At 53.3% G+C, this 19995-nt stretch overlaps 3 protein-coding genes across 5 annotated transcripts; 2 read left to right on the forward strand and 1 right to left on the reverse strand.

Moving 5' to 3' along the window:
• Positions 1 to 1405: 1405 nt before the first annotated feature.
• SDR39U1 (short chain dehydrogenase/reductase family 39U member 1) lies at positions 1406 to 4520 on the forward strand. Its single transcript, XM_046653761.1, has 6 exons — positions 1406 to 1501; positions 1815 to 1921; positions 2015 to 2097; positions 2477 to 2598; positions 3383 to 3526; positions 3762 to 4520. The coding sequence occupies exons 1-6, from the start codon at positions 1486 to 1488 to the stop codon at positions 4172 to 4174; spliced, it is 885 nt and encodes a 294-aa protein (XP_046509717.1). The 5' UTR covers positions 1406 to 1485; the 3' UTR covers positions 4175 to 4520.
• Positions 4521 to 5893: 1373 nt separating this feature from the next.
• KHNYN (KH and NYN domain containing) lies at positions 5894 to 15635 on the reverse strand. 3 transcript variants are annotated; one of them, XM_046653759.1, is made up of 8 exons: positions 15359 to 15634; positions 14480 to 14700; positions 12277 to 13385; positions 11992 to 12122; positions 11809 to 11905; positions 8432 to 8539; positions 8130 to 8231; positions 5894 to 7322 (listed from the first exon to the last, which is right to left on the reverse strand). In XM_046653759.1, the coding sequence occupies exons 2-8, from the start codon at positions 14678 to 14680 to the stop codon at positions 7070 to 7072; spliced, it is 2001 nt and encodes a 666-aa protein (XP_046509715.1). In that variant the 5' UTR covers positions 14681 to 14700; positions 15359 to 15634; the 3' UTR covers positions 5894 to 7069. The 3 variants fall into 3 exon arrangements, 2 of the variants coding, with proteins under 2 accessions (XP_046509715.1, XP_046509716.1); XM_046653760.1 differs by lacking the exon at positions 15359 to 15634 and adding an exon at positions 14976 to 15293; XR_006887519.1 differs by lacking the exon at positions 5894 to 7322 and adding an exon at positions 11199 to 11247 and having other exon boundaries at positions 15359 to 15635.
• Positions 15636 to 15883: 248 nt separating this feature from the next.
• On the forward strand, positions 15884 to 19674 carry CBLN3 (cerebellin 3 precursor). The gene is made up of 3 exons (XM_046652094.1): positions 15884 to 16980; positions 17280 to 17399; positions 17755 to 19674. Exons 1-3 carry the CDS (start codon positions 16681 to 16683, stop codon positions 17950 to 17952), a joined length of 618 nt encoding a protein of 205 aa, XP_046508050.1. The 5' UTR covers positions 15884 to 16680; the 3' UTR covers positions 17953 to 19674.
• Positions 19675 to 19995: the final 321 nt, after the last annotated feature.

The raw sequence follows: 19995 nt of genomic DNA on the forward strand, positions 1-19995 counted from the left end.
GGGTTACTGAGACTGACCAACCACCACGAGGTAGCCTCAATCCTAAGGAAAACTTTGTTTTTGGTCTCTGCGGATTTCCTTTATTTTCTAGTTAACTCAGCAATGCATTTAAATGGAGATATGTTATATTTTATCCAGCATATCTAGGTATTTTGTTATGGGAGTTTTTTAGGATATATACATGCCACCATAGTGTTCCTCCCACATGTTTTTAAAAGATCATTCTGTTTGCAATGTGTGAAACAGTTTGGAGAAAAGAAACACACAAAAGCAGGAAGATTTATTAGGAGTCTATTGCAGACATTTAGACAAAAGAGGATAATAACTCGAAGGAGAGTGGGAGTGGCAGAGACAGAGAAAAACAAATGGATCTGGGATATATTTAGTATGTAAAATCAACAGGGTCTCAGACATCCAAGAAGAAATGTCTAATGGGAAGTTTTTATAGGAGTCAGGAACTTAGAGGAGAGATTCAAGCTGCACAGGAGGTTTAGGAACTCTTCTTTAAAAAACTGGTAACTGAATTCACCAACGTAGACACTTGGGAGAAAAAGTGCAGAAGGAGAAGAGAGGAAGGTCCTAGGACCCAGCTTTAAGGAATACTGACATTTTAAGACCATAGAGGAGGTGGAGCAAGCAATAGAGACTGAAAAAAGTTAGGAGAAAGACCCAGAAAGGAGTCTGGCTTTCACTGAGGCTGAAAGATGAGCATTTCCCAACGGAAGGAGTCAGCAAAGGTCCAGTGATGCAGAGGTCGAAAATAATGACTGAAAACTAGGGATTTGTTTTGATGACACATGCGAAATTGGTGATCTTGGCGAGAGAGTTAATGAATGATAAAGACAGAAACCAGGCGAGAGTGAACTTGGAAGTGGAAAATGGACACCACTTTTCTGAGAAGTCTAGCTATGAAGACGAAGAGAGACGACATTAGCAGATGAAGAAGAGAGCTGGAGAAGGGTTATTTTAAGACGAGGGGAACTTTGGCATGTTTCAAGGCCGATACAAAGGAGCCAGAACAGGGAAAAGAAAAGATAAATAGGCCGAGTAGAAAGAATCCATATTACCGGTGGACAGATTCTCTTGGATTACTGATCCACCAAACCGAATGGACATCCAGAATTTCGCAGTTAGAGGAGGTTCCGGTTTTAGGTCAAGCGCTCTTCCCTGCACTAAAGCTTTCCCTCCCCCGCCTCGCCCCCCTCTTTCCCCGCCCTCCCCTTCCCCCGCCCCCCTCTTTCCCCGCCCCCCGTGTCTATTTTCCCCACCGCTCGTACTGTCCCAGCCACGCCTTGCAATGAAATACATAGCCTTCTCTATGAGTTCTTCCGGGTCACCGGGCAGGGCCACGCCCACTCACAATTCTGCCCGCCCCCTAATTGGAGCGCTCTTCCCGGATGACGCATGCGCAGAGAGGTCGTAGTCGCCACTAAGGGAGGAGGGAGTGCTCTAACTCTAGCACATGCGCGTTAGGTCCCGGCCGCTATGCGGGTGCTTGTGGGTGAGAGAGGCAGAAAGGGAGAGTGAGGGGCGGGTTTATGGAAAGAAGATTGAGCCAGACAGAGATTGAAAACCGGGAGGCAATTCCCGAGAGGGGCACTGTCACGTGCACGGGCAACCTGGCCTTGGCCTCCTAGCCAATCTCGAAAAGCCGAATCTCGCCAATCCCTGTGACCTGTGTCACGTCTGCATTGCGGGGAGGGGGCGAGGAGGAGAGAAGTCTGGAGTCAGACGGGATGGCACTAGAGGACGGGCCCACATGCGGGGGCGGAAGGCTCCCCCGGGAGGATAAACACCTGGTATTTCCCGATCAGGTGGCGGGACGGGCTTCATTGGAACAGCCCTAACCCAGCTGCTGAAAGCCAGGGGCCACGAAGTGACATTGATCTCCCGAAAGCCCGCGCCGGGTCGGATCACGTGGGTATGTCCATCCCTTGGAAGCTGGGGACGAGGGGAGCCCTGGTTTGGCGGCGCAGGGCGGGGCCTCGCGGGCACCGTGTGCTTTCTCTGACAGGATGAACTCGCTACGTCGGGGCTGCCCCGCTGCGACGCTGCCATCAACCTGGCCGGAGAGAACATCCTCAACCCTCTCCGAAGGTCAGGCTGGGCCCTAAAACTGATATCCTTTAGAGCATAGGGAGGAGGGGGGGCAGCTCTGATGAGAACCTATGAGCTGTGGAGAATGGAGCTGCCAGATTGAGAATTAAACCTATTTCCTCGACTACTCATCCTGCCTCACCCCTCCACGCCCACCTGCCCCTCCACCCACTCAGCCAGTTGACTTCAGTCCTCGCTTATAGCTCAGGATGCCCAAAAAAGATATGCCTTTTCCCTCCACAGGAGGATGGACCACTTCACTAAGACACAATGCAGGGTTTTACTAGACGTGGATATGGACGGGCCCCAGGGAAAGAGAGGGAGGGATATGTGCATGTATGTATTTAGTGACTTTTTATTTCCTCTGTTTCTCCTGCAGATGGAATGAAGCCTTCCAAAAAGAGGTTCTCAGCAGCCGCCTGGAGACCACCCACCTGCTGGCTAGAGCCATCACCAAGGCCCCACACCCCCCACAGGCCTGGGTCTTAGTCACAGGCGTAGGTACGCCCCAGATCACCAGCCCCATACATGAGCCGGGGGAAGGTAGTCCACCGTGAGAGGGAGCTCAGGCCCTCGTAGCTACACATGCCCAGAGGGCTAGTCTTTTCCAAGCACAGGGACTTCCTAGGCCCTCGTCCATGCATGTTTCTCCTGACCTTTGCGTACTTTCACTGAGAAACGGGGACCCTCGGAGATAGCGGGGGTTGAAGCACTGCTGCCTGTGCCAGGAAAAACTTCGCCTACCCTCAAGTCCCTTGACTCTCACAGAACAGTTCTTTAGAAACAGAATTCCCGATTCTTGTATTTCACCTTTGGGACCAAATAATGGCAAACAATTATAGCTTATATACCAGCTGCTATTCTAAGTGTTTTACACATATTACAGCATTTAATTCTCACAAGAACCCTGTGAGGTAGGTACTATTATTATTTTCATTTTAGAGATGCAAAAATTCTGCACGGAGAGGTTATGTAACTTGCTGAAGGCACAGAGTTAATAAATGGTGGAGCTGAGATTAACACTCAGGCAGCCTGGCACCCAAGTCTTTTTTCTTAACCACTACAGTCCAGCAGCTGCTCAGCTTAGTCCTGCAACTAAAGATAAGAGTTCTTCAGGGCAGAGACAGTCAGCTCATAGAGAAGCTCAAGGAGCAAATACCATGGCTCTGTCTTCCCATGGGGAGATCCCAAGGGCCAAGGTGGGTGAGGCCAAGGGGAGCCTTGACTGCAAAGGGCCAGGCAGGACCAAGGACACTGGGGCAAATGAGTGCTGTTCCACTGGCAGCTTACTACCAGCCCAGCCCGACTGCGGAGTATGATGAGGACAGCCCTGGAGGGGATTTTGACTTTTTCTCCAACCTCGTAACCAAATGGGAAGCTGCAGCCAGGCTTCCAGGAGATTCTACACGCCAGGTGGTGGTGCGCTCCGGTGAGAACCAGGGGCCGGGGTCTCACACATGGTTGGACCATCTTCTCTGGGTTGGGGAAGTCCGAGGATCAGGGGAGCTGAGCTTATAAAGTGAGAGGATCAGAAGTACCAAAGTCCCTCAACTGCTACAGAGCTAAGTTAGCATGGGGAAGGAGCGAGGAAGGGGAAGCGGGAGAACAGTGGGGCTGCCTGGAGGCTGACTGCCTCCCCGGACCATCCTTCTTGCCTGCTCTAGGAGTTGTGCTGGGCCGCGGGGGCGGTGCCATTGGTCACATGCTGCTGCCCTTCCGCCTGGGCCTGGGGGGCCCCATCGGCTCAGGCCATCAGTTCTTCCCCTGGATTCACATTGGGGACCTGGTGGGAATCCTGGCTCATGCCGTTGAAGCAAGCCACGTACAGGGGGTCCTGAATGGAGTAGCTCCAGCCTCCACTACTACAAATGCTGAGTTTGCCCAGGCCTTGGGCGCAGCCCTGGGCCGCCCAGCCTTCATCCCTCTCCCCAGCACTGTGGTGCAAGCTGTCTTTGGGCAAGAGCGTGCCATCATGCTGCTGGAAGGCCAAAAGGTGGTCCCCCGGCGGACACTGGCCTCTGGCTACCAGTATTCCTTCCCAGAGCTGGGGGCTGCCTTGAAGGAGGTTGTAGCCTAAGTGGGAAGGCTCATGGCAGGGCCCAAAGCCTGTCCCCCAACAGAGGCTTCCTGGTTAGACAGTGAATAGGCTCAGGTGTTCCTCTACTTGAGACCTGAAACCATCTGGTTCTTAGGGAATCCTCCTCTGGCCTTTCTCATTGCTCTGTTGCTCCACCTTATTTAACTGAGAGATGGTCCACTTCTCAAGGTCACAGTCTCATCAAGCTGTGACTGACCTCTTCGGCTCCTGGGAAAAGAATCTCCAAGTTTGGTTTCCCTACAGGTCCCATTCCTGCCACGTTCCTCCTTTCTGCTGTGTATAGGATGCTCTGCCATTTGGGCAATAAAGATAAATTATCTCACTAGCTTCGGCTCATCTCTTTGGCCTGGATCCTCCTGGAATTTATTTCAAGGAATGTCACCCTAGATGACTCTTTCCCCTACATGGGTTTTGAAAGTTAGAATGGACAACATCTCCCTTCTTGGTCCCTCCATCACCAAAAGAGCTGGTAACAAATTTGGAGCATGAGATCATCATAAAGCTTGAGACTAGAAGACAAGAGAAATGATGCTCCACTTCCAGTGGGTTCTCTGGTCACCCTGCATACTTGTTCACACAGTGCCATTAGGATGCCAGCAGAGGAAGAGTCGAGGCCCAAGGCTACGACAGCCTTCAGTCTGTCACCGCAAGTCAGTGAATTAAGAAAGCAATCACACACTGGTCCCAGTTCATCAAGCTGCAGCAGGACAAAGCCAACATCCCGGTCTGTAAGAAGCTTAGGACTTGTCTCTCATCTGATAGGGGCCACTTCAGTCAGAAGGTCCCCAGCACAAAAGGGCAGAAGATACCTCTGGCCTACAGCACACCCCCATCGTTGAAACTGAAAGGGGCAAGGACCCTATGCAAAATACAGACCGTGCCATATCAGGAAACAAAGTCCCAAGTGTTCGTCTAGGACCCTCTCCCTTTCTATCTACCCTGGTATCTACCACAACTTGACTAGTAGTTCCCCTAGCCCTCAATTTAGGCCATATTAGCAAATCTCCTTTCTTCTGAGGGGACTTAGTCACTGCCACCTCCCTGGCTAGCTTCTCTCCAACACATCTGCCCCAGCCCAGGTCAACAGGGTCTAGTGGTGTACCTCACCAATAGGGAGGAGGGGCTCAGACACGGGAACCCAGGGACCCCCTCCATCACCATTTGGCTCCCCATGCTAGTTGCTGCAATGGACTGGGGCAGCAGTATTGAACTTCCTGTGCCGTTCAGGGAGTAGTCAGAGCCTAAAGAGGATCGCGTCCAGGGCCTTGCTGCAGGGTCCAAACAGCACAGCACCCAGCGGCACCTGTCCTACTCCTTTATCTGGTCTTGGACTCTAGGGAGCTGACTGGCTCTGTATTGTCAGGATGACCTGCCTCAAAGGTAGAAGTAACAGAAAAGCACATTTGGGGTGCCCAAAAGGAAGGACTACTGACTAATGCTGTCCACGGTGCAACATGCTGCCTTGGAGGCAGTAAATTCCCGGGCATGGCAGGACTTCACGCAGATGCAGGACAATGACCTGTAGGCATCAGGGTGGAGAGAGAATGTCCTGATTGACAGCAATTGGTCTGGTGGCCAGCCAGGTATCTTCCAACTCTGATTCTTCTGTTTTCATTTTCCAGATAATTGGTTCCTCTAGATCCAAACTCTGTAACCCCCCGATCCCCATACACACACGTGTACACACACACACAGAGCAGAAGTGGGCCTCACTTTATGCAACATATGTGTTCTGTGGAGAAAACGCTAGGGTCAGAGCACATTAACATCATCATTGCCGAGCATGGCTTCATCGCTTTGGTGAATGCTCAACACTTCAGCAAGTGCTTCTAACCGGGAACTTCCTGACACATTCGCTCATCTGTAAACAAACACCTGAATGCAACAGGAGAGCTGCCATTTATAGGAACCCTGAGAGTATTTTGGTATGCAGTCAGTCAGCCCTAATCAACTGTTTTGTAAATGCGGACTTGGGGGGTTGCCTAAAAGGGACGCAGCCATTATAGGGCATGTTATACTGAGGACGCAGTGTTAAAATCTAGGGCACAGGCCCTGGGGACAGAGGACCTCTGCACTCTGAAATGAGGTTTTGGTTAGGAAGCCTGTGCAGCCACAGACGGACACACCTGAGACTTGGTCCAAGTACCTTCCCTCCAACGGGCCTTCCTCCATGTTCTCATTCCTTCTCCCAACAGGCATTTTTACCCTGATTTACAGGCAGAAGTAAATGCCAGGCAGCTCAATCAAGGTCACAGACAGGCACAGCTGAAACCAGGAGCCAAGTCTCCCTCTGCCTTCTCCACCAGCTCTCTGCTGCCCCACTGTGACCCAGACACCGTAGCACCAGCCTTTCCAGGCCCAGTGTTCCCTTCACTGTACCCAGGAGCCCAGCCCAGCCTGGGAAGCATCCTGTGCATCCTGTCCTCCATCCTTCCTCAGCCAGGGGGAGGAAAGGCTTCACTTCCTTGCCACTTTTCTTTATTCCCCTCCCACCCACCCAAGCCTCAATCCCGACTCAGCTTGGATGAGGAGCCGGCATCCCAATGGCCAGGACCTGCCCTTTCCAGCAGCCCCCACTCCCTACAGAATCCCTGTGCTAAGGCAAGGTTGAGAAGTTAAGGCAGAGCGGAACCTCCTGAGAGCTGGTTGAGGTCCTGACTCAAGATGAGATCAGGTCACTTTATGGACCTGACCCCGAAGTGCCCCGGGCAAGAGCATTCCCCACACAAGTGCTCTTCCTCAGTGCTGCCCTGACCAAAGCACCAACTCAGAGTGGGTCTGGGTCAGTCTGAGCAGCAGAGGGAGTCTCACACAAGGGGCTAAGTTGGGTGAGGCTGGAGCTGGCCAGGTGGCAGCCACTCAGGCTGGTGAGGCTCAAAAGTTGAGACTGAGCAGGGCCTCAGAGAGCTGGTTGATGTCCCGGCAGTGCGGCTCCCGCTGCAGGATGAAGTCCACTTTGTGATCCTGGCCCCGAAATACCTCCAGCAGCTGGCGCCGGAGCCGCTCTGTCTCCCGGGTCTTCCGGATACCACTACTGCCTTTTTCCTCTTCTTTTCTTCCCTGCTGCTGATTACCATGTTCTGCAAAGCCCCTAGAAGGATGCTGAGCCTTAGAAGACCCCTGTGCCCTGGAAAGAAGCAGAGAGAACAAAAAGAGCTGATGAGCATCCTGGAGGGAGTTCGAGCTCAGTGGACCTTCCAGCTCTCCTCTCCAGTTAACTATCCTGCCTCTTCCTAGCTCTGAGGGACAATCCTGAAGTTCCCCAAGCTGACCACTGAGCAGCACTATCAACCCGCTTCTGAAGGGAAGATGGAAAGTTCCTTTGGAACCAGGAAGGTGAACCCGGTCCCCAGTACGATATACTTCCAGTTTAATAAATTAATCACTTAGGGGCTGGCCCCGTGGCCAGTGGTTAAGTTCGCGTGCTCCGCTGCAGGCGGCCCAGTGTTTCATCAGTTTGAATCCTGGGCACGGGCATGGCACTTTCATCAAACCACGCTGAGGCGGCGTCCCACATGCCACAACTAGAAGGATCCACAACTAAGAATATACAACTATGTACCAGGGGCTTTGGGGAGAAAAAGGAAAAAAAAATAAAATCTTTAAAAAATAAATTAATTAATTAATCACTTAATGGTCCAGCAGAAGGCAAGTGGAATACAAGTGACCATAAGTAAAAGCAACCATCTTCCAAATAACTCCATCAAATACACTGATGAGGGGAAACAAGACACAGGAGCTTCCCTCCCAGCCAGAGGGTTTATGTCAGAATTCCCTGGGAAGCAGTTAAAAGCCAAGCCCAAGGCAACTTAAATGACTACAGAATTAAGCTGGCCCAGACTGAGGTCACACTTCCCCCAAGTCTCCAGGCCTGCAAGGCCCCTCAGAGAAAGGGCCAGGGCTGGGGGCTGCCTAGGAGAATGTGGGGCATTACCTGGCTGGCTTCTTCAGGAACTCATCCAGCATGGGGCCATGTCGCCCCAATGGGTCATCAGGGACCATAAAGAGGTTTCCCACGAAGGTGAAGGGCAGGAGGCTGGATGGGAACAGAGAATGTGTGGTCACAGAGGCGCCCCTGCCCACCTATCAGACAGCTGAGACCAACACCACCATAAGCTGCTGGCTATCATCCTTCAAGGCAACGTCAAGCCCCTTCCCAGAGTCCTGAGCTGGTGGCAGAGCAGAGCTAGTTTTAGACAAAGTCCATGCCCTGTTCTCAGGGGAGGGCTCCCTCACCGCTCTCTGATGATTGCCATCCACTTCTCAGACTCCTCCGCCAGGTCCCGGAACTGGTCATTGGAGACAATGATCCCATCGGTCTCTTCAGCCAGCTTCACCATGAACCTGTCTCAAAAAGCACAGCAACCATTCTGGGATTCTCAAAGGCCCCAACCCCAAAGAGCATTATCAACTCCCATGACCCACTTCTGGTGATGAGATCTGGCCCCCACCTCACCGTGATGCAGTCACGACTGACTAGGTACAGCGGCCATGGGTTAGAGAGGAAACAAAGACAATCCAAAGTGGTATCCCAGCAGCATCCCCTCCACTCACCACACCCCTCTGCTCGACACTCTGCGCCGCCTCATAAGCGACAGTAAGCTCTGGCTCTGGCCTGTCTTCTTCCACCCTGCCTCACCAGTCACCCCAGCATGTTCTTCCTCTGAAAAGCCTTCCACTCTGCCCCCTTCCTTCCCAGTGCCACCATTACCACCTTAGCTATTCAGATACTGCAACTGATACCGCATAGGTCCCCTGTCCCCAGCCACTTAGCACCTTCCAGTCCCTCCTGCCCTCCTCCAAGAGGACATGCTCTTCCCCTACACAAAACCCTCCTGTACACAAAACTCTTCCCTACCTGCTCTTTATCTATGGAATAAAGTCCACATGCCCAGCCCTGGCAGCTAAAGCCTTCCAGATCCCAGCTCCAAGCCACCCTGATGGCCTCATCTCTCCTGGTATTCCCTAATGTACTCTCAGCTCCTGCCAAAATCAATGATCACATTAACGTTGTTCTCCAAACATGCCCTGTGCTGACTTTCCTGTCCCTCAAATTAGTCCCTCTATCTGGAAGGTATTCCCAAATCTCACAGTTGAACAGAGTCACCAGGGAAACTTTTTACAAAGAGATGCCTGGGGGCCAGCCCTGGTGGCCTAGGGGTGAAGTTCAGCACGCTCTCCTTCTGCAGCCCAGGTTCGGTTCCCAGGCGAGGACCTACCCCACTTGCCTGTCAGTGGCCATGCTATGGTGGAGGCTCACATAAAAAAAGAGGAAGACTGGCAACAGATGTTAGCTAATGGCAAATCTTCCTCAGCAAAAACAAATATTAAAAATAAAAAGAGAAGCCCGGGCCCTACTTTTGTAATTCTGACTCCACGTGACTCTGGTAGGACTCATGACAGGGTGGGTGGGAATCTTCTTTAACAGATTTGAAAACCAAGAGATCCAGCCCATCCTATGTCCTTCTCAAGCAACCAAAAACTCTCAAATCCCTCCCTTCCCAAAACCCCAGCCAGAAGGGGGCTCCCTTTCCTCTGAGTTCCTGTAGTGTTTGATTTATCATTTCTTTTGGTTCTTTGAAGTCGAGAATCAGGTCTTGCCTGATTCCCAGCATTCCTGCCATTCACCTAATACTAAGTGGGCCCTAAGTAGCTGAAAGATAGTGTGGTATAGAGGGGACTGGTAATCAAGATTAGACTGGTTCTGGGGGCCAGCCCGGTGGCACAGCGGTTAAGCGCACACATTCTGTTTCGGCAGCCCGGGCTTCACTGGTTCAGATCCCAGGTGCGGGCATGGCACCGCTTGGCAAGCCATGCTGTGGCAGGCATCCCACATACAAAGTAGAGGAAGATGGGCACAGATGTTAGCTCAGGGCCAGTCTTCCTCAGAAAAAAAAAGAGGAGGATTGGCAGCAGATGTTAGCTCAGGGCTAATCTTCCTCAAAAAAAAAAAAGGATTAGACTGGTTCTGAGTTTCTGTCTGGAAAACAAATTAAGGGGATGACACATAAATGTATATGGTATACATATGATATACAAAAGGTTCTTCAGGAGAAGCACGTTTTACTATCATGTCAAATCATACGCTGTTCAGCAGTATTCATCCAGTAGGCCCATGCTGGGTACCACTGTGCTTATTCACTGTAACTAGGCAGAACTCCATATTCATCTTGTGCTGTCTGCCTACCAGGGCCTACACAACTGTACAGACACAGGCCTTTAACACTCATTACAACCGACTCAGTCTTCACTTTCAATTCTGTGTCAGTGCTGGTGTGGAAAGGAAGTTCCATATCTTGGATAATCTGTGAAATCCAGACATAAAGCAGAACAGCCTTGGGAGAAAAGGAACTGCCTTTCTGCAGGATACCATTTCCCTGTAAAAGTTAAGTACTTGCAAAGACAAAATATATCATCATTACAGTTTGGAAACTAGTTTTTTATTTAAAACTGAAAGTCCCAGAGAATAAAGAACTTGTAGTTGTAAATTTTTTTAACTGATGAATTAGCTTTTAAAACCTGCCCATTTCTGGGGCTGGCTCCATGACCGAGTGGTTAAGTTCGTGCACTCTGCTGTGGCGGCCCAGGGTTCAGATCCTGGGCACGGACATGGCACCACTCGTCAGGCCACGTTGAGGTGGCGTCCCACATCCCACAACTAGAAGGACCTGCAACTAGGATGTACAACTATGTACTGGGGGCGGGGGGGGGGGGGGGGTAGGTTGGGAAATAAAGCAGGGGAAAAAAAAACCTCCCCATTTCTCACATGGTGTGTGTGTGCTGGGAGGGAATGCGCACTGGGTTTTTCATTTCAACCCTCTGGCAGCTGTAAGTTCTCCTTTTCCTTTGCCCCTGAGTCCCCTTTGCCAACAGTTAAGCACTCTCCCCCTCTGCCTCCATCTCTGTACCACAGGGGTAAGAGCCTCTGCCACACTGGGTCCAAGAAACGTCAGAGAATATCACTGAATGGTTGCCTAGCACCTTGAGTGAGGCGAGAACGTACCTTATCTTCTTTTGTATTCTCGAGGAGGGTGAATGAATGGAAGAGGACCCTGAGACAAAGAGGTGAATCCACTAAGAGACGGTCCACAGAGCGAGTCAAGCAGTGCAACTGGGGCTCAAATTCAGATCCTCAAATTCTAAGTCGAGTGTTCTCTCTATTGCACCACGTTTTATACAGTCTTATTATGCATGGATTACGATTTTTCATTTGTCTTGTTATTCTGAATATTTATTCTGGTTTTTCTAGAAGGTTGGGGAATTTACATGTTTGGAGATTTAGGTTGTAAGACAGCATCTGTCAGCTAGTCATGTCATCCGCTTTCCTATCTTTCCCTTAAACTAGTATTTTCTAAACATTGGCACTATGTAAATATGAGGCCTCGTTCAGTCTGATGAATGAAAAACGAATGATGAATGGGTACAAAACCGTCCGTCTCACCTGCAGGTCAGGTTTACCTACCTAGTTACAGGGGCACACGGAGGAATAACTGGCCCTATTCCCACTGCCCAGGCTTAGAGACAGCACAGAGGGTCGGGAGATTCTGTCTCTCCCTCAGTAGCCCATTGGGCTCCTTAAATATCAAGCCTGGGGACAGGAGAGAAGCAAGTACCTGTCATCATAGGAGGAGATCCTCTTGCCATCCATGACTCGGGAGGGAGTGAGGGAGAGCAGGCTGAGGGAGTACAGCTTCTGCAGGTAGTGACCCTCTAGAGAAACAGGGGAGCATAACCAGGTTACCCTTAAGGTGGAAGCAGGGGCTATCCCAGGACACAAAAGACCAGTCCCAACTCACCTCTGACCTTGGAATCCTTACTGAAACGCCACTGAGGCACAAAGACAGTTATGTCGCGGTGGCCACGGTCCCAGAAGTACTGCACAGCAATGGCAATGCCCCGGCTGGAGAAGTGGTGCTGGAGGCCGTGACTGTGGTGGGAAGGGGTCAGCACTCTAGGGCCCTAGAGGAGGGGCCTGGCAGCCTGGCTGGACTGCCTGCCCCTCAGCACATGTCCCCAAGGTAAATAAAACTTCCCATGTCCTCCCCCTCCCCAATACCCTCAGCCCCACCATGGGTACTTACACCATGGCCACGTTGCTGCCATCAATGACAATATGGCGGAGGTCCGGCTGGCCAGGCACATTGGCAAGGCACAGGGTGAAAGGGTCCTGTAGGGCCTCCTGGAAACGCTGTGTGCCAGTCACCAAGTTGCCCCCCCGGGTGCCTCGTTTCCATGGAGACCCCCGACCTCGAGCCACGACGGGCTGCTTGTCTCCCCTGTCTCCTCGGTCTCCTCGGTCGCCACAGTGCCACGGGGGTTCAGGAGCAGGTGGGGGGCTGGGCACTCTTGGAGGTGAGGCTTTCCCATTGTGGAGCCGCTGCAGGAGGGAGGCCCCCCGGAGCGGAGCTACCCTCTGATAGGGACCTTGGGCACCAGGAGGCTCCCCCTGGACACAGAACCTTCCTCTTTCCTGAGACGCCTCCTCCTTCCCCAGGGCCTTCCCTTTCAGGGGCCCTGCCTGCCCTGCCTCTCCTCCCCATGACTGGGACCTGAAGGCCACTTCTCTCTCCCAGGCCTCTTCCCCAGGCAGCTCTTTCCACCCCAAATCCATCTCCCTGAGACCAGCCTGCTTGCCCCCCTCCATCTCCACAACATGTCTCTCCCCCCTTGACCCTTGCAGCCCCATAGGTCCAGTGTCCAGAGACTCCCTGCCTTCACTCAGAAGAGCTCTTACTCCCTGGTGCTGAGCACCCAGTGGGCCTGGGCTTCCCACATTCCAGGAAGGGAGTGGTTGGGGCCCCTGCCCCCTGGCTGCCTCCCGCACCAGGCTCAGCAGCTCCTCCTGGACAGCCAGGGGCAGCTGCAGCAGGGCCTCTCTGTGGGCGTCCCCCTGGGCCGGCAGCAAGGCAGAGAAGTCTCTTAGCACTCCGGCTCCAGGGGCTGGCCCTGGCCGGAAGTCCCAGCTCAGCCGTTCCACCAGCTCCTCCACTCGGCTCTGAGCCATGACGAAGGCCTCAGTCAGGCCACTGACCAGCAGCGAGCCGGGTGCCCCAGGCACGAGGTGTGCTGACGTGCTCCAGGCCAAGCAATCCAGGAAGAAGCCCTGGGCTCCCAGGAAGATGCAGTGCAGTTTGGGTGGGTAGTGGATTTCATTCTGCAGCTCCGGGCTGCAGAGACCCTTCAGGTACTCCTAGGGGGGAAGGAGGGGAGTGGAGGTAGGAAAAAAGGAGACTGCTGGGATTTTAAGTGGCCCAGTAGCCCCTTCAGGCCCATGGCTCTCCCCTGAGCTCCAGGATGCCTGGGCAGAGCAACGGAGCCCCACAGATGCTGACAAAGGCAAGTGTTAAAAAAGGATCCAGAATCTCACTTCTTTCCCTTTTCAGCTGACAGCTGGTGGCTAGTATTTCCATTTAGAATTTGACTCAGTGGCCAGCCAGATGGCACAGCAGTTAAGTTCGCACATTCCACTTCGGTGGCCTGGGGTTCACCAGTTTGGATCCCAGGTACAGACCTATGCGCCACTTGTCAAGCCATGCTGTGGCAGGCATCCCACATATAAAGTAAAGGAAGAAGGGCACGGGGCCAGTCTTCCTCAGCAAAAAAAGAGGAGGAGTGGCAGCAGATTTTAGCTCAGGGACAATCTTCCTCAAAAAAATTAAAATTAAAAAAAATTAAAATATTTTTTAAAAAATAATTTGACTCAATTTAAGATACTATTATAATTAATACGTTACAAGGCTATCTCTAAATATTTATGTGTGCATATGTGTGCTGTATATTTCCCTCATAATGATCATCATTGCTAACTCGTACTGAACTCATGTGTTACAGGCTTTATCTCTTTCACAATAAGACCAATGAGGTGGACACTGCTACTATTTACATGTTACAGATAAGGAAACTGAGATTCGGGCCACAAGGCTGGTAGGCGGTGGAGCCTTACTAGAAGCCCCAACTGACTCCAAAGGAAGCAATGTGGCGCAGCCTCCCACCCCACAGCAAATTCCTTGGTGGGGCCTTCTTGCCCAACCGGATTATCTCTACTCTCCCAAAGAGCACCACTGATTTGAACTGAATCACAAGCCCTGAGGATTTGAGTCGTCACAGCAAAAATGAAACCAAAACTCTACACAAACAGAGAGTTAGGAAGTCCCTCAAAACTCAGGGCCACTGAGGTTGCCAGTGAGAACAGCAAGGAGTGGAGATCCTCCCCCAACCCTCCTCTCCTCTGCCTCCACGGGGGAGGGAGTCATCCTTCCGGAAGGGTCAGGGAGGCGCGTTCACCTTGGCTCTGCTGGCGTTCTCCTTCGGGCCCTCCAGCTGCAGCCAGATGTGAGGGTTCTCGGGACAGTCCTTCGGGAGGACGCTCATCCTCACGCTGAAGATGCGCTCCACGTGGGGTTGCCGCTCCCGCACCTTGGCCTCGGCCTCCGCACACACCGCAAAGCGGTCAGGGGACGGCGAGCCAGCCCCCCAGGTAGGCATGGCTGCTTGGCCGCCCAGTCCTGGAAGAAGGGAAGGCAGCTCAGAGCCTCGCCGTCCCCTCAACCCCAATCTTGGTCTCTCGGCCTACACCAGCTATCAACAGGTCGCACCTAGTTGTTTACCGAGCTGGTAAACAACCTAGGAAGTAACAAGCATCTCAGTCCATCTTGGCGGTAGGAAGGGAATGTCAGGTTATCCGGACACACGGGCCTTCTCTCCGGAGAGGAAGTCATGGATAAATAAGGCTGTCTATCTGGGATGGGAGTCTGGCCTTTAGAAAATTATGACCACAGACCTGAGCAGGAAGCGGGGGAGGGGTCTAGCTCAGTCTGAAGGCCAGGAGTGGACAGGTGACGAAAAAGTCCCTCTCCTCGGGGGACCCTGCAACCTCTGGTTCCAAGACGACCTGTTAAAAATCCGTCTTCACAAGGGCTTGAATTGGGCTATCCTCTGGGGTCCCTTGTCTGCCATTTCCAAGGTTCTAGCCACTCCTACTCCTCCCCCTCCCTCCGCTGTCCTCTGGCCCCTTAGATAGCGCCACACGCCCTCCGGGGACCCAGGGGCTGGGCGGGCCCCGCCCACAGCCGCCCGCGGCCGCCCGCGGCCGCCGCCCCCAGGCGCGCTCTGCGCTGCGGCCTCCGGCCCCCGCGGCCCGGGCGCAGGGGAGGGGGCCCCTACCGCCTCGGCCGCCCGCGCCGCTTCAGTCCCGCCGGCGCCTCTCGGGGCCCTCCGACCCCAGGTTCGCCCGCGCCCCCGGCCCAGGGGAGAAGGGCGGGGGACCCGAATCTTGGGCGGGCCTTCCCGGATTCTTCACCCAACGGGGACCTCTCTTCTCTACATCTCAGTTTTTTGAGTCACTTCCTGGCCCGGGGCGGAGTCAGTCGGACCCTTCCCGGGGCTGGGCCTGCACGGCCCAGGCGCGCGCCCGCCTCCGGCCCCAGCCCACCGGGCTCCTCCCCGCCCCCGCCCCCGCCTCCTCCCCGCCCCTCCCCGCCCCCACTCCGCCGGGCTCCTCCCAGCCTCCGCCTCCGACCCGGCTCCCGGCCCACCCGCCTCCTCCCCGCCCCCGCTCCGCCGGGCTCCTCCCAGCCTCCGCCTCGGACCCCGGCCCAGCGGGATCCTCCCCGCCCCCACTCCTGGGGTTCCTCTTCGCCCCTGGCCCCGCCCCCGGCCTCGGCCCCGCCCCGCCCACTAGCCCGCAGTTCTCCGGGGCTCTCCCCCTACGCCTGCCCCGCGGACTCTCCCCGGTTTTCTGGGTTCTCGCTAGTTCCGCACAGTATTGCCTCGGGTAGGAGGAACCACTCTTTGAGAGCTGGAGGTGAAGAGGACCTTAGAGGGACTAACGCAGTCCCTTCGGATGAAGATATGGACAACCATGGAGAGAAAGAGACTGGCCCAGGTTCACAAAATAGTGACACTGTTGGCCCGAACACTTTCCACCGAAACAATTGTGGGGAAAAGACAAGGGCTCCCCCTTGCTTCCGACGTGGAGAAGACGCTGCTGAGAGGGCAGTTGACTTATGAGGGGTTTCGAAGAGGAGGGCATGAGGAGGAGGAATGTGCTGTGGGAGCTGTCTCTCACGCATATGCACACAGTCACATACACAATTGCACGCACTGACACATTCTCACAGTCTCACGCGCACACTTATGTTTTCTATCTTCCCAGTTCAGTGCTCCCTGGAGGGGCTGCCCTGGGTTCTGGCTGTAGCCCTCCTGTCTGGCTGCTTCATCCCTTCTCTCCCTCCCAGAGCCCAACTGCTGTCATTTTGTGCCCTGCCAAGGAGGAGGGAACTGCAGTGACAGCAGGAGTGAGAGGCAGGACAGAGTCGTGGGGCGTAGAGAGGTACAGAGAGGGAGATGCCAGGAGACCAGGTGACAGTGAGTCCCAGAGAGAGGGCTGAGGACCAGGGTGAGGGGCGGTGAGAGTCTGGGGAAGAGGAGGGGAAACCAAAAGGAGCAGAAAGAGGAGGACTTGTGGGTCACAGAGCCACTCAGTCATGCTGGGAGCAAAGCGACACTGGGCACCAGGTCCCTCACTCAGCCTTGGGCTGCCCTTGGCCCTGCTGCTTCTGTCCCTGGAGGCTGGGTGGGCCCAGGAGGGGGCAGAACCGGTCCTATTGGAGGGCGAGTGCCTGGTGGTCTGTGAACCGGGCCGAGCTGCTGCTGGGGGCCCCGGGGGAGCAGCCCTGGGAGAGGCACCCCCTGGAAGAGTCGCATTTGCTGCAGTCCGGAGCCACCACCATGAGCCGGCAGGGGAGATCAACAACGGCACTAGTGGGGCCATCTACTTCGACCAGGTAATCCCCTACCCCCAAGGACCTGGACCCAGCTGTTCAAACCCAGTTTTCTCTTATGGACACAGCCCTGCACTGTGGTCAGTTGCCCCACAACCTCACTGCCTGCCTAGCTCACCTACACACCTGCCCACACCCCTCCTTGCCTTTTCTCACTGTTTCTTTTGAATCTTTGCATTCCTTCTGTTCTATCTACTTGCCACCACTTCTTTTCCTTACTCACTACCCCTTCCCCCAACCCAGTGGTTTCCCTGAGCCCCAGACGTCCTCGAGCCCCACTCAGCAGGGTCTGCTTCCTGCAGGTCCTAGTGAACGAGGGCGGTGGCTTTGACCGGGCCTCAGGCTCCTTCGTGGCTCCTGTCCGGGGCGTCTACAGCTTCCGGTTCCATGTGGTGAAGGTGTACAACCGCCAAACCGTCCAGGTGACCTGAGCGCTGGGCCCCATCCCTGACTCAGGAGGGGAGGAGAGGGAAAGGAGGGGGAATAAGTAGGGCCCAGCGGACCCTGGGCAGACCTTCCATTGACCTGTGTCCTGGGGGGGGCCAGAGCAAGGGACCCCACCCTTGGGAGGAAAAGGCCTGCCTAGCAGAGAGTGTGGAGGAGGGGCAGAGTCCCACACTGGCCACCCCTTAGCCCTCCCTGAGGAGTGCACTGATCCCAGGTTCCCAGGTTCCAGAGTGTCCCTCTGGGGCTGGAGAGAAGAGAGGAAGCCCTCTGGAAAGTGGCAGTCCTGGGACAAGGGATGGGGGGAGGTGCTAACTGGGCTCCCCTTCCCAGGTGAGCCTGATGCTGAACACATGGCCTGTCATCTCAGCCTTTGCCAACGACCCTGACGTGACCCGGGAGGCAGCCACCAGCTCTGTGCTACTGCCCCTGGACCCCGGGGACCGGGTGTCCCTGCGCCTGCGTCGGGGGAACCTGCTGGGTGGCTGGAAATATTCAAGTTTTTCTGGCTTCCTCATTTTCCCACTCTGAGAGCTCCCTTTCAAAGTCGGGAATTTAGCCCCTGACCTCTGCCCTCTGCCCTCTCTTACCCCAGAAGCAGCATCTCTGAGGCAGGAGAGAAGCTCCCTCTGGCTGCCTGTGTTCCACCTCCTTGCATGGGACCCTGTACCCACAGTGAAGAGTAGAGCTGTGGTGTCTCAGGGCCTGGCCCCTCTTCCCTGACCCCAATGCCCTCCCAGTCTCCCCCTGCATTTCTTTGTGCCCTCAGCCCTAGGCAGGGCAGGGTTTGGCAGGTAGGGAGGCCTGTGCTACTTTGCAGGCTCTGCTCCTGCCCCCCCACCCCCAGCTTCCTGCTCAGTGCTATTTGGGGACAGGTGGCACAGGTGAGCCTGACAGGCCCCCACAGGGGCCCAGATGGACCAGCCTCAGAGTACCCTGCAGGCTCCTTCCTGTGAGGAGTGCCAGCATCACAGATCTCAGTCAACACAGTCAGAAGCTGAGCCAGCGCCTTATGGGCTAGGGCGGGAGGCTCAGCCACCAGCAGAAGTGTGGGAAGGGCCACAGAGCAGCCTGGAGCCTGTGGCTGGTAGGGCAGGAAGGGGGCATGCGGCCAGCCTGAACATGGTACACATTTTTCATGTACATTAGGGCAGCCAGCAGGCAGTGGACCCAGGCGTCCATCTGTACCAGGTCCCAGATGGACTCTGGCCCTCACCTCCCCACCTGAGACATGGGGTGTGTGTGTTTGCTCTGGCTGAAAGCAGGTGTACACAGCTTCCTTGGGCAGCTGGAGGTGGGGGTAGAAGGTCATATGTGGGCAAGTGTAGATATCCAGGCATGAAACACATCAATGGCCAGGGTGACCTCCTAGAACTGCTCCTTCTGTAGTCTGAACTTCCATCACTCCACACTCTGACCACTACCACCCTCCTCCCAGCTCTCTCAGTTACCTCCACTGTACCTCTTCCAGACTATCCCATAACCTCTCCTCTTACCCCTGTTTTGTGCTCCCGTCCTTAAAATTCTTATTACCTTGGATTCCATGATTCATCCCTTCGACCTCGCTCCTTCCAGTATTATAAACTCTCTCTCTGTTACCTCGCTGTCCCATTGGCCCAGCATGGATGAATCTGTCAATAAAGTAACTAGAGAAGGATGGTCGATGAGACACTATAGGATCTCTAAAGAGAGAAGATGCTATTGCAATGTGGATCGGGGGTTACAGGGTACAAGCAGGTATGTTGTAGAGAAAATAAATGTAAAGCTGTATATTAGAGCCAAATAAAAAAAGGATTTGGTAATGCTTGAGTTAAATAGGAAATACCAATGTGAATTTGTGGTTTCCAAAAGAAACAACTTTTTCCAACTTTTTGTTGTGAAAGTAGCCTAGAAACAACATCAGGAAAAATCCGATATGCATTCTTAACACCTGGATCTTTGCCTCAAATATTATTCACCTTGAAAAAGACTGATTTCCCTGGAGAACAGCTCTGTGTCTTAAATAACTCTAGGCCTGGAACATGTTGTTGATGACAAACAGCAAGGATGCTTTTTTATATGTATAGGGTAGAACCAAAAAGGCAATGGAACCGATTTTAAAAGGCTCCCACCTGACACTCTGTGACAATTTCATAATCAAAAGGAAAATAATATAGTTAACTGGAACAAAGTGAATTTTTAAAACCCGTGACTGTGTAGTAATATTCAAGAAGCAAAAAGTCACTATAAAGGGTGCAAAAGGTAGTTAAATACTGCGTGAAGAAGAATGAATATAGTATATAGTATATATATATATAAAAGTATATATATATATACTATATATATAAGAAGAATGAGTATAGTATATAGTATAGATATTTTTAGTTAATTGTGATAAGTAGAAGAATATAAATATAGTATTTTATCTATTCATAAGATACATTTATTTTTCTTTATCTGTATAAGTAGGGAGGGGTAAATACAGTGAGCAGTGAGTAATTCTAGAGAAAGTTGGAAATGTACCAAGAATGAAAGAGACTGATTGGCACCGTCTGTTTGTATATTACAACTAGGAAGAAAAAAAGTCCAACAGTG

Source organism: Equus quagga, chromosome 2 (genome assembly GCF_021613505.1).
Source record: "Equus quagga isolate Etosha38 chromosome 2, UCLA_HA_Equagga_1.0, whole genome shotgun sequence".
Lineage (NCBI taxonomy): Eukaryota > Metazoa > Chordata > Mammalia > Perissodactyla > Equidae > Equus > Equus quagga.